At 46.5% G+C, this 13,942-nt stretch overlaps 1 protein-coding gene across 1 annotated transcript in view; it reads left to right on the top strand.

The window, feature by feature from the left end:
* Positions 1-5,808: 5,808 nt before the first annotated feature.
* ecd (ecdysoneless homolog (Drosophila)) overlaps positions 5,809-13,942 on the top strand; it is a 37,422-nt gene continuing 29,288 nt past the window's right edge. The window contains exons 1-4 of the mRNA XM_070865598.1: positions 5,809-6,057; positions 8,684-8,801; positions 8,940-9,027; positions 11,461-11,639. Of these exons, the coding sequence (XP_070721699.1) occupies positions 5,832-6,057; positions 8,684-8,801; positions 8,940-9,027; positions 11,461-11,639 (611 nt within the window). The 5' untranslated portion in view covers positions 5,809-5,831. The remainder of the gene's footprint in view (positions 6,058-8,683; positions 8,802-8,939; positions 9,028-11,460; positions 11,640-13,942) is intronic.

Genomic DNA, 13,942 nt, shown 5'->3' with positions numbered 1-13,942 from the left:
CTGCTCTTAAGTACCCTATTAGTAGGTGTCAATGGCCCCATCCCGGTCGCATTGTCCACTGTGATGGCGGGAACGTCCGTTCAGCCTGCCATTGTCTCTGCTGAGGTCCTACTCTGGGGTCTATTACTGCCTGATGAATGTCGGACTGCCCCTGCCTGCCCGCGGGGCTCGGAGTAGCATTGAGGACGTTGACTCCCTGATCCATCGCCGCATTGGAGGCAGAATTGCGCGCGTAAATCATTTACGTCTCTTCCTCCCCCGCTATGAAAGTCTGAGCCACCAACGCCGCCGCTTCCAAGGTCAAGTCCTTGGTCTCAATTAACTTGCGAAAAATCCCCGCATGACCGATACCCTCGATAAAGAAGTCCCTTAGCATCTCCCCCTGCAGACGTCTGTGAACTTACAGAGGCTGGCCAAGCTACAAAGTCCGGTATGCTCTGTCCTTCACGACGTCGGTGGATGTAGAATCTGTGTCGAGCCATATGTATGCTGCTCGCCGGCTTGAGGTGCTCCCCAATCAACTTGCTAAGCTCTTCAAAGGTTTTGTCCAATGGCTTTTTGGGTGCCAGTAAGTCCGTCATGAGCGCATAAGTCTTTGGCCCGCAGCTGGTCAAAAGATGAGCCCGTCGCTTGTCGGCCGCTGCATCCCCCAGTCAGTCTTTTGTGAAAAGCTCCGCTGAAGCCTCTCAACAAAATTATCCCAGTCTTCCCCAACACAGTACCGTTCATCTGTGCTACCGGTGGCCATTCTCTTGGGTCATGAATTCCCGTTTCTCGTCACCAATGTAAAGTCCTTACTCTACAGCATGAAACCACACGAGGCACATTCCAGGGACAAGGCCACTCAGTGACCTTAACTCCTTATTCAGCACTCCAGAAGTGATGACCCTGCATGGGACCTCCCTTTAAATACCTGAGTGATCAGGTAAGGAGTGTCTCCCACAAGTTCACCCCCTGTGGTCAAGATGTGCATCTGTGTTGAGTGTGTACAGTAATACAGTGGTGTTACATTGTAGTTACAAACATGACACTATGGACATGGTCCCAAGTGGATCGCTAAAGAAGGGAGTAGGGTGTTTGTAGTCAAACTAGACAATGGACAAATTTGCAGAAAGCACCTGGACCAAATGAGGCTGCGGTTCACAGACTGCCCTCAACAACCCACAGCAGACACCACCTTTTCGAGCCCACAACACACACCCAAAGGATTAACGACACCACCCCGGATCAGGAAATTGAACTCATCATGCCCAACAGCCCAGCAAGGCCAGGCTCACCCAGCAGCCCTGCAGGGCCAACAACACTCCAGCCCAGCGAGGGCACAGCCAACACACCAGAGCAGACATTTGTACCGAGGCGGTCCACCAGGGAAAGAAAGGCTCCCGACCGCCTCACCTTGTAAATAGTTTTCACTTTGACTTTGGCGGGGAGTGATGTTGTTTATCTGTAAAGCATGCACTCCCATATTCCGCCACCAGGGAGCGCATTCCCTGAAGTTCCAAGGGATCCCAGCATCCCCTAAGGCCTGTTCCTCACTCTGGAGTGCCTTAATAAAGACTGAGGTCACTGTTACTTTAACCTCCCTGTGTGCAGTCTCATCTGTGTTGGGAACACAATAATTATCACATTGCTGTTTACCGGAACTTGCTGTGTGCAAATTGGCTGCCGCGTTTCCCACAATACAACAGTGACTACATTTCAAAAAGTACTCTGAAAGTGTTTGCGATGTCCTGAGTTCATGAAAGGTGCTATATAAATGCAAGTCTTTCATGATACACGTGCTTTATGGGCTCCAAATGTGAATAAACCACAATCATTTTTGGCTGCAGATCAACCCTGATGGACAACATCAGGTACCTGTAACGTGTCAATAGGTTCAGGTGACATTGCAAGTTCCAAGGGTGGAGCTCAAGTGTGCTGATAACTTTATCCGACTCCAAAATGTGTTATTCCCTTAATCCACCCTGCCATCTGTGTCACTCTTTCTTTGATTTATCAAAAAGTCTATCATTCTTTCTAAAGTTTGAGCTGAGCATGTATCAGCCACACTTTAGAGTATGAAAAGTACAAAAAAGGAAAAGAAAAACAGTAATTTCCTGCTGATTTTTCTGATCTGTCACGGCTGACACTAGCAGGGGTGGGCTTTAGCTCCTCTCAGACTACATGGTGAGCAGCACACCTCATCATACAATGTGTGAAAGCATGTCCAAGGTCCACCTAACCACACTATCGTCACACACCATACCACGTCCAGTGGTGAGCTTCAGTAGGGCTGCTGGCCTCTCTGCAATCTAATTAAAAAAAAGACTTGCATTTATATAGCGTCTTTCACAACCACCAGACGTCTCAAAGCGCTTTACAGCCAATGAAGTACTTTTGGAGTGTAGTCGCTGTTGTGATGTGGAAAACGCAGCAGTCAATTTGCGCACAGCATGCTCCCACAAACAGCAATGTGATAATGACCAGCTAGTCCATTTTTTTGTTATGTTGATTGAGGGATAAATGTTGGTCCCAGGACACCGGGGATAACTCCCCTGCTCTTCTTCGAAATAGTGCCGTGGGATCTTTTACATCCACCTGAGAGGGCAGACGGGGCCTCGGTTTAACGTCTCATCCGAAAGACGGCACCTCCGACAGTGCAGCACTCCCTCAGCACCGCACTGTGAGTGTCAGCCTAGATTTTTGTGCTCAAGTCCCTGGAGTGGGACTTGAACCCACAACCTTCTGACTCAGAGGCGAGGCACAGTTGACAATTAAGGTGTTCCTCTAGGTCATGCCTTCTCTTGACTGTTGCCCCAAGCCTCAGAGTTTCCACTTAGTTAACAGACAAAAATTAGCCTTCAGCATGGTGGCACTAAACAGGACACCTTGACACTCTTTGATGCTCTAGATGTCAAAATTCAATGCTGTGTACCAGGCGTACTTAAGACCAACATCTTAATCCAGGTCCCCATATAAAGGTCTTTTACATGTAAAACACGGAAAGAATAAAAGGTGTCTACCAAAAGGATTACTGGCAGCGTTCCAGCCTTAGGCTTTAACCCATGAGAGATTCAGCCTCACAGATCATGGGTATCATCTGAGCATCGCAACCAAATCACTGCCTTGTAGTTCACAGTCAGGCATCCAGTACTCCTTATGTATTTCTTACCCAGTGAAATTCCTTGGCTACTCATCACTGCGACGAAAACCATACAGCACACAGCCTTTTTAACCTCCATGTTTCACAAATGCGCAAGAATCTGAACTTTGGTCTATGCTTGAAGAGGTAAGAGCAGAGTTCAAGCCAACTTTAAGATATATAGCTGCAGATATAATCTAAGTAATTTACTTTACGCAAGTACAATAAATTGACTATTAATATTTCAGTTCACACATCTGGCACCCTCGCCCAATGCATAAAATGAATGTAAATAAATATTGGACATCTGCAGTCATTACACTGCACAATGCTTACAGGGCTCGACAGGGTAGATGCAGGGAGGTTATTTCCCGCGGGCTGGGGAGTCTAGAACCAAGGGTCACAGTCTCAGGATAAGGGGTCGGCCATTTAGGACTGAGATGAGGAGAAGGTTCTTCACTCAGAGGGTGGTGAATCTTTGGAATTCTCTGCCCCAGAGGGCTGTGGATGCTCAGTCGTTGAATATATTCAAGACAGAGATCGATATATTTTTGGATATTAAGGGAATCAAGGGATATGGGGATAGTGCAGGAAAGTGGAGTTGAGGTCGAAGATCAGCCATGATCTCATTGAATGGCGGAGCAGGCTCGAGGGGCCGAATGGCCTACTTCTGCTCCTAATTCATATGTTCTTATTCCTGCCACCTCAGTCATATTCCCTATTAAATCAATATTCAATTGATTAATATTTCTGTTGCCTGCAAATTGCCTCTGATATTGCCCAGAGTGAGTTGATGAATGCAAGTTTTTTTTAAGATGGTGAAGGAGTTGGAACAGAACCTTGCTCCACAGCACTGCCTACTGGCCAGAACCTGCAAGTACATCGTTACCAGCAATTGTTTACATACAGGATTTTAATTCAAAATGATTACATCGACTGTTCCAAAGTTAAATGTGGACAAAAAATCCTGACTAAAAATCTTAACAGCAAGTTGGTCAGAAAGTTCATGCATAGACACAAATTTTAATACTTTATAGATACTGCTCCCAAATTAAGCTGTGGCTTTCATGTAGGAAATACACTTTTTCTGTATTTCCTTGGAAATGTTCCTATTTGATTTAAATTGCACTAAGAAGAGTATGAAATTGTTGCCATACTTTGCTAAACATTGTCAGTTACATCTGAATGATGCTGGCATGCATCAGTAAGTGACAAGTTTAACTTTGATGCAATTCCGCGACTTGTCCCCTGGCTCTGCATTCTCTGACCTTGTTCATCAGTCTATTATGGGGCACCTTATTGAAGGCCTTTTGTAAATCTACATAAATTACATTTACTGCACTACTATTGTCTACTCGCTCTGTTACCACTTCAAAAAATTCAATGAGCTTGGTCAAGCAAGACTTTCCCTTTTGAAATCCATGCTGACTATTCGTTATTGCCTTTTTTGGTTTCGAGATGTTCTTCCATTTTCTCCTTTAGTCAGGATTCCATTATTTTTCCCACCACCAATGTTAAACTGACTGGTCTATAATTCCCTGGACATGTTCTCGCCCCCTTCTTAAATATAGATATTTAGTTAGCTATTCGCCAGTCCTCTGGCACTACACCTTTTTCTAACGAATTATTAAATATGTGTATTAATGCCTTGGCTATCTCTTCCCTAGATTCTTTTAAAATGCATGGATGCAATCTGTCCGGATCAGGGGTTTTATCCTCTTTGAGTTTGATTAGTTTATTTAATATAATTCCACTCTTTTTATTAAATTTCAATGTTATTTTAGATGCACTTATCTCATTACTAACCTCAATTACAATCAACATAACAAAAATAGATTATCTGGTCATTATCACATTGCTGTTGTGTGCGCAAATTAGCTGCCACATTTCTTACAAAACCTACCTCTTTGACCAAGCTTTTGGTCACCTGCGCTAATTTCTACTTACGCGGCTCGGTGTCAATTTTTTAATCTCCTGTGAAGCGCCTTGTGACCTTTCACTACTTTAAAGGCACTATATAAATACAAGTTGTTGTTGTTACAACAGTGACTACACCTCAAAAAGTACTACATTGCCTGGAAAGTGCTTTGGGATGTCCGGTGGTTGTGAAAGGTGCTATATAAATGTAAGTCTTTCTTTATTAATTTATAATCTCATCATCCAATGTCATGACCTCACCTGTTCTAGCTCCGAGACCTCTAAATCTAAATTACGGGCTGTTGATGTCACGGGTGTGATGTCGTCATGGACGTGGATTACGTCATGGACGTGGATTACGTCATGAACGTGGATTACGTCATGGACGTGGATTACGTCATGAACGTGGATTACGTCATGGATGTGGACCGTCATGGACGTAGATTACATCATGGAAACAGAGTTAAAGTTTCAGGTTGGTGACCATTTGTCAGAACTGGATTACGTCGTCGGTGGTAGAAAAAACATGGCATGGATTTCCCGCATCACAACAGTGACTACACTCCAAAAAACGTATGTCATTGGCTCAAGTGCGCTTTGAGACGTCCGGTGGTCGTGAAAGGCGCTATATAGATGCAAGTCTTTCTTTTTAGGTCATGGGCATGGATTACGTCATGGGCAGTGTTTGCGTCACGGGCATGGACCACGTGCTCTGGGAGGGGGACGGTATTGAGCGGCGGACCCGGGGAGCAGGGGGAAGGTGTTGAGCGGCGGACCCGGGGTTGCCCGGGTGATGGAGGGGTTGGCGGAGGAGCGGCGGCGCGGCTGCTGCCCGCAGGACACGGTCCGCTACCGGCTCTACCTCAGCGGCGGCAGCGGGGAGGGAGCGCCGGGGCCGGGCGGGGAGGCGCTGGAGCTGGAGCGGCTGCGGGAGCGGGCGCTGGGCCGCCTGGCCCCGCTCTGTGCCGGCTACATCTGGCACCATGAGGCCTTCAGGCTGGAGCACACGGCGGGCCGGGGTGAGTGACGCCGGGGGCTCCCTCTCTCCCTCTCTCAATACATCCAGTCAGAAAAATCTTACATCCACCGCCCTTCATGTCAACAACAACAACAACTTTATTTATATAGCGCCTTTACCGTAGTGCAACGTCCCAAGGTGCCTCACAGGAGTATTATGCGATTAAAAATTTGACACCGAGCCGCATAAGGAGAAATTCGGGCAGCTGACCAAAAGCTTCCTCAAAGAGGCATGTTTTAAGCAGTCCTGGAAGACTTTGGATTTATATAGCGCCTTTCACGGCCACCAGATGTCTCGAAGCGCTTCACAGCCAACGAAGCGCTCCCGGAGCGCGGTCACTCTTGTGACATAAGGAAACGCAGCAATCAATTTGCACACAAGCCAATTGAAGGAGGACGGAGAGGTTTAGGCAGTGAGTTCCAGAGCTTGGAGCCCAGGCAACAGAAAGGCACGGCCACCGATGGTTGAGCGATTATAATCAGGGATGCTCAAGGGGACTGAATTGGAGGAGCGCAGAGATCTCGGGGGCGGGGGGGGGGGGGTGTGTGTGGCTGGAGGAGATTAGAGATTTATGTTTCCACTAGATATGTTCACATTCACACAGACAACTTCCTGTGTAGATGTATCATGCTGTCGGCACACCCTTTTGCAGTGGCCTCCGTGTCAGTGTCACCACTACCAGCAGGGTGTAATTTTAGAAAGAGTTGCATTTGTACAGTGCCTTTCACAACCTCAGGATGTCTCGATGCGCCATCCAGTCAATAAATACTTTTGGAGTGTAGTCACTGTTGTAATGTAGGCAACGCAGCAGCCAATTTGCGCACAGCAAGCTCCCACAAACAGCAATGTGATAATGGTCAGGTAATCTATGCTGACACTCCCAGTGCAGTGCTGAGGGAGTGCTGCACTGTCGGAGGTGCCGTCTTTTGGATGAGACGTTAAACCGAGGCCCCGTCTGCTCTCTCGGGTGGATGTAAAAGATCCCATGGCCACTATTTCGAAGAAGAGCAGGTGGGTTATTCCCGATGTTCTGGCCAATATTATTTATCCCTCAATCAACATAACAAAAACAGTTTATCTGGTCATTATTATATTGCTGTTTGTGGGAGCTCGCTGTGCGCAAATTAGCTGCCATGTTTTACTACATCACAACAGTGACCACAGTTCAAAAGTACTTCATTGGCTGTAAAGTGCTTTGAGACGACCTGAGGTCATGAAAGGCGCTATATAAATCCAAGTTTTTTTTCTTTCAATTCACTTCAAACTCTGTACCCCAGCTTACCAACCCATTCTTGCTCTACTCTGTAAAGTGCCTGGGGATGTTTATTTACATTAACCGTTCTGTATAAATTGCAAGTTGCTGTGAGGCGGTTGGTCTCGGGCAGGATAGCATTTGCCTCTATGTCATAGAATCATAGAAATTTATGACATAGAAGGACTGCACTCCAAATGTACTTCATTGGCTGTAAAGCATTTGAGACGTCTGGTGGTTGTGAAAGATGTTATATAAGTGTAAGTCTATCTATCTTCCTTCATGTCAACAATTTCCATTATATATGTTCACATTTGCACACAAAACTCCGTGCAGAGACCATTCGACCCGTCGTGTCTGTGCCGGGTGAAAAAGGGCTATCCAACCTAATCCCACTTTCCAGCTCTTGGTCCGTAGCGACCAATGCTGTAGAGAAACGGTTTGTGAGTTCTCGTTTATTTTCCAGTCCTCACTGTTCGAAGTGCTGAGGTGTGAATTATGGAAGAGGGACGGGTCTGATTTGGTTGTGATAAGAGCCACAAAGTCAAATATCCCTTCAGAGGTTTCCACCCAAGTTCTCACGTGAAGAGAGCTCAGTCGGGGAGGAGCTGCTACCCTGGCATCATATCCTCCTCGCAAGAGTCATTGGCTTCAGTAGAAGAGAGATGGACAGGAAATATTACTTCATTTAGAGGGTCTGAGGTAGGAAAAGGAAGAAAAAAATCAGAAGCGGAGCTCCTGCGCCAGAGCTGGGTGACGGAGTGAGTGGAATTAGGAGAGGTTGAGTAGATTGGGCCTAGACACCCTGGAGTTTAGAAGAATCAGAGGTGATCTCATGAAACATCGGATTCTGAGGGGGATTTTCCCCCTGGCTGGAGAGTCTAGAACTAGAAAGCACAGTCTCAGGATAAAGGGTCGGCCATTTATGACTTGAGATGAGGAGGAATTTCTTCACTCAAAGGGTGGTGAACCTTTGGAATTCTCTACCCCAACAGGCTGCGGCTGCAGAGTTGTTGAGTATATTCAAGACAGAGAGAGAGAGAGAGATTTTTGGAGTCTCAGGGAATCAAGAAATATGGGGATCAGACGGGAAAGTGGAGTTGAGGTCGATGATCAGCCATGATCTTATTGAATGGCGAATCAGGCTCGAGGGGCCTGCTCCTAATTCTTACTGTATTTTCTTATTTGTACATTCTTGTGTTCTTTCTTGCTGTATCTTATACAAGCGTCACTGGTCCATCACTGAATGTTTTGGTCTTAGTCTAGAAGACTAGTCATTTTAATTTACTTTATTTATTTTATTAATTAATTAATTTATTTTAGTCATTTAATTTACCATGGCGTTTAGAAGATAATACAAGTCTTTTCTTTTTAGGAGACGTTCCTGCCCACATCGGGGGTGTCACAAACTTTGGTGATAACGTGGATGACGAATGGTTGATTGTGTACCTTATTCAGCAGGTCACCAAGGAGTTCCCAGACTTGGTGGCGAGGTATGGAAACCCTCGGCGCTAATTGCTGCAAAAAGAAACTTAAAAGAAACCATGCATCTCCAGAGGAGGCGAGAGTACAATTCATTCAGCTTCCTCCTGTATGTAAAACTAACAGTGACTCTTTGTTTTTGCCCGTAGTGTTGAGGATAACGATGGGGACTTCCTGTTGATTGAGGCTGCCGACTACCTGCCCAAATGGTTGAACCCTGACACCAGTGCGAACCGGGTGAGAAAGCCTCCACTTTTTTTTCCTCGTCAATTTTCTCCCCGATGAAGGCGATGAGTCATGTTGGGCTGTCCAGTACCTTGGTGAAGTAACCATTCTTCACATTTGTGTCTAGTCCGTGCAGGCTGTACCCGAGCTCAGTCCTTACTGGATAGTGATCAGAAATGGGAATACTGAGTACTTTCAAACGCCTCCACCAAGCAAACACCCAGGATCACTCACCGCTGATCTGTCACCGCTCCTCCGCCTCAATCTCTCGCCGCTCCTTCGCCACAAAACATTCTCTGCACTTCCGCCACTATCTCCCGCCACTATCTCTCACCACACCTCCGCCACTATCTCTCACCACACCTCTGCCACGATCTCTCACCACACCTCCGCCACGATCTCTCACCGCTCAACTCGTCACATCTCAGCCGCGATCTCTCACTGCTCCTCCGCCTCAATCATTCACAGTACCTCTGCCACGATCTCTCGCCGCTCAACCGCCCCTACCTTCCCACTCCTCTGCTGTACCAGGGCCCCAGCGACCTGGGCCTTGATGACGTCACCTCAAAGTCGTCGCACACTTGGGAAGACTCGCGCTGGAAGCTGTAGTGGCTTGCTCCAGCTCTTATACTCCCGACCTGTGGTGGTGTCCTCTCGCAGGTCAGGATGGCCCACGATGTTGCAGGGCCCGCGCTCCAGCTGTTTGTACTCCCGACCTACTAACTGTTAAAGCAGGAAGCCTTGAACTCGCGGAAGTCCACAGCGCCCGCACCAGGGAAGCCAGCTGCTCGGTCACCTCTCCTCCCGTGCCCGCCTGGCACTGGGCCGTATAGACAGTGGGCACGAGAAACCAATGATGCTGAACAGTGTTATTGTATTATTTATAAACTGTGTTTGAATGCGTTTGAATAGTGTGACGTCGCATCCAAGGTAATAATATCCAGATTTGATTTGCATTTGCACTTTTAAAATATTGGCTGCTTAAAAACAAAAATTTGCCTCGCCACACTGCGCAACCTCCATTTTCCATCCTGGCTACTCCGCTGTGCTCCCACTCAGTGTCGCCAGATTCGGTTCAGAAAATATGGTCCCCCTAGCTTAACTCAGTTTCTGAAGAGCCTTGTCCTGAGGGAGTGTATGTCTTTTTTTTGTCATGTATTAAATGCACTATACAGAAAGAGACATTTAATTCATGGAACAGAAGTTATATCAAGAATTAAATGTGTTAAATTAAGCCAATGTCCATCCGCTACTACCAGATTTATAAAAAACACGCGTTGACACAAGACCATTTAACGCTATTTAACTGCACCACTTATTTTTATATTAGTGAATTATTAACAGGGTAAGGGGGAAACACATTGCAGTGCGGTGGTGGTCGGGGGAGTCATTTTCGTGTTTTGAGATCTAGCATGCCTGCCCTGGATGAACTGCAGACATTTTTGTATCAGGAGTTTATTAATCAGAGCTAGTTGAGGGAAACTTGGTGACTTTTAAAAATCATTATGAATGTAGCACAAGTATGGCTCTGCTAGTGGAAATACATTTCTCCCGCTCTCTCCTCTCCCCAGACTAGAATTTCTATACCACCTTGAGCAGTGACTGTGATGTAGGGAAACCTTGCAACCATTTTGCACATATCAAGCTGCCACAAACAGCAATGCGAAGAATGGTTAGTTACATTTCGTGATGGTGTTTTTATTGCTTTTGGCCTCGATGGAGGTAGAAACCTAAAGACCAGAAAACTGTAAAGACCAGTTAGCTACTGACTTATTTTTATACAGGATTAATCATTTCCAGAAAATAGCGGGTGCCCTGAGGCATTGCTCAAGGTGTTGGAGGGAACCTTTCCTTAGAATGACAAGAACATACACAGTAACACTGAGTGTTGTCTAGTAGATTGACCAATAGCATTGCTCATGGGCCAAAAAACATGTACCTCTTCCTCTAATTGTTTCTCTATTTGTTTTCTGCTCTATGACAGTGCGCCAGATGCGAAGCTATTAGTTTTAGGTATTCTTCACTATGTAGCTAAAATCTAGGCCGACACTCCAATGCAGTACTGAAGGAGCGCTGCATGGTCGGAGGTGCTGGTCTTTCGGATGAGATGTTAAACCAAGGCCCTGTCTATTCTTTCAGGTAGACATAAAAACTATTTTGAGAGCAGTGGAGTTAACCCCAGTGTCCTAGGCCAATAGTTATCCCTCAATCTACATCCCTAAAACAGATGAGCTGGTCGTTAACACATTGTTGTTTGTGGGAGCTTGCTGTGCATAAAGTGGCTGCCGCGTTTTCTACATTACAACAGTGACTACACTTCAAAAGTACTTTATTGGCAGTAAAGTGCTTTGGGACGTCTGGTGATCGTGAAAGGTGCTATACAAATGCAAGTCCTTGTGTTGCATTTGTAAGAAACTTAGCTATATTATTTCTGTTGCTCTGTAGGTATTTTTCTATCGTGGAGAGTTGCACATCATCCCAATGCCGCAGAACCCAGGGGAACTGTCTTGGTTGCCGGCTAGCAATCTAACCATCCCTCAAGCCCTCAACGTGCTCACCACTCATTCTGAAAAGTGCCTGGCAGCAGAACCCATTCGCAAAGCTATAAGCAGACGCATGCAAAGGTACCTGGAATTGATTCTGAATCTTTATTATAGCCTTAAAAGAGTGAAAATGCATTCAACCAATACGCTTTCTCTCTCTCTCCAAAAACTTGGGAAAAACAAACACAATCTGTGGTAGGAATTCTATTTTTCAACGACAAAATCTCACACTTGCAGAGGCGGCCACAAACTAGCCTGCTGGAGAACTTCGAAGTCTCCTGTGTACACAAAGATTCTTGTGTGCTGGATCTGTCTGTGATCAGAATCTCTCTCATCACACGACACAGCTCCACAGAGTTCTCACTTGTGCAATCTATAATTACTTCCCGGAGCTTTGATTTTTTCTTTTATTAAGTGTATCATTCATTTCAGAACCCTTTGCCAGCCCTGTCAACGTATGTGACACATGGCAGCATCTGGAGTGAAAGCACTGGAATGCCATCAGGTGAGAAAATCCATTTCGGCATTCCTGCACCACAGGTGTGTTTTCTCTCCTCCGACACTTGGGTCCCAAGACTCCGCTGAGCATTTCTAATATTTGAATGCATAGGAGCAATCGAGAACCATGAAACTGAGTTCTGCAGCCAATGTTCACTTTGCGACAACAACTTGTATTTATATAGCGCCTTTAGTAGTGAAACGTCCCAAGGCGCTTCACAGAAGTACTATGAGATTAAAACAAACTTGATTCCAAGCCACATAAGAAATTAGCGCAGGTGACCAAAAGCTTGGTCAAAGAGATATGTTTTAAGGAGCGTCTTAAAGGAGGAAAGAGGTAGAGAGGTAGAGAGGCGGAGAGGTTTAGGGAGGGAGTTCCAGAGTTTGGGGCCGAGACAACAGAAGGCACGGCCGCCAATGGTTGAGCGATTATAATCAGGGATGCGCAAGGGGGCAGAATTAGAGGAGCGCAGATATCTCGGGGGGTGGGGGAGGAGACTAGAGATAGGGAGGGGCGAGGCCATGGAGGGACTTGAAAACAAGGACGAGAATTTTTAAATCGAGGCGTTGCCGGACTGGGAGCCACTGTAGGTCAATGAGCAGAGGGGTGATGGACGAGTGGGACTTGGTGCAAGTTAGGACAGCCGGGTTTTGGATCACCTCTAGTTTATGTAGGGTAGCATGTGGTAGTGATTAATCTTGTGTTCATTCTCTCACACTGGGAGTCAGATTTAGGTTAACCTCCAAGCAGAAATCGTAAATCCAGATACAGATTAGCAATTATAGGGATTAATGAGAGGGAGGCATTTTCTGATAAGTGCACTGTAATCGCGAGAACACAAGGAATGTACAGGCCAGAAAAAGACCATTGCACTCAATCGCATCTAGCTGGATTATATTTTTGACCAGTGGTACTGATCAGTTTGTGCTGGCATCCCCCTTGTTTTCTGCCATTGCCAGCTTCCTATGATGCTGGTGAGCTGTGGTGTTAATCAGCTGAGCGGGACTGCCTAGGACTCACCCGCACTTCAAACATTTGAATGATTGGCTGGTTTGCCTCGCTGATAAAGTGCGCCATCCCCACTGACACCTGGGAGTCCCTGGCCAAAGACCGCCCTAAGTGGAGGAAGTGCATCCAGGAGGGCGCTGAGCTCCACGAGTAGCGTCGCCGAGAGCATGCAGGAACTAAGCGCAGACAGCGGAAGGAGCGTGCGGCAAACCAGGTTTCCCGCCCACCTTTCCCTTCAACCACTGTCTGACCCACCTGTGACAGGCTGTGGTTCTCGTATTGGACTGTACAGCCATCTAAAAACACATGCGAAGAGTGGAAGCGAGTCTTCCTCGATTCCGAGGGACTGCCTATGATGATGACTAGCTGCTCACCACTGCTTATTTTTGTTGCATTGGTTCAGTCCTAAACTTGCAATCGAGTGAAAAGATGCCCTCTTGGCACTTGAAATGGTTTAATGGCACATAGTGCTGGGCAACATCCTACTTGGAGTTTGGGACTGAATGACTGCAGCAAGAAAGCGGTAATGTTTCAGAGGAGACGCTGTAAGGAGTAACTGATCAGCTCGTCAATCATCTGTTTAAAGTGCCGGTGAGCTCTGACCACCACGGTCACATCAGCCAATGCTGCTCAATTAGTATACTAGTGTTGACTTGAGTTACTGGGCAAGTTAGTCTCTTAACGTGTTTGGACTAAATCTTGGGCCTGAATTCGCGCTCCCCGCAGGCACCCGTGGGGTCCCCGCAAGTTCCGGGTTTAGGTAGGCGAAACGCATGTGCCTAAATCCGGAACTTGCGATCTGATAAGAATTCTCTTGACCGATCCACCACATCTGAAACTGAAGGGTCTCCGCGGGCGGAGAGTTGGGCTATTCACC

The sequence above is a fragment of the Pristiophorus japonicus genome, chromosome 22 (assembly GCF_044704955.1).
Source record: "Pristiophorus japonicus isolate sPriJap1 chromosome 22, sPriJap1.hap1, whole genome shotgun sequence".
Lineage (NCBI taxonomy): Eukaryota > Metazoa > Chordata > Chondrichthyes > Pristiophoridae > Pristiophorus > Pristiophorus japonicus.
Note: the sequence above shows the minus strand (reverse complement) of the source record. Positions and strands in the feature narration are given on the sequence as shown.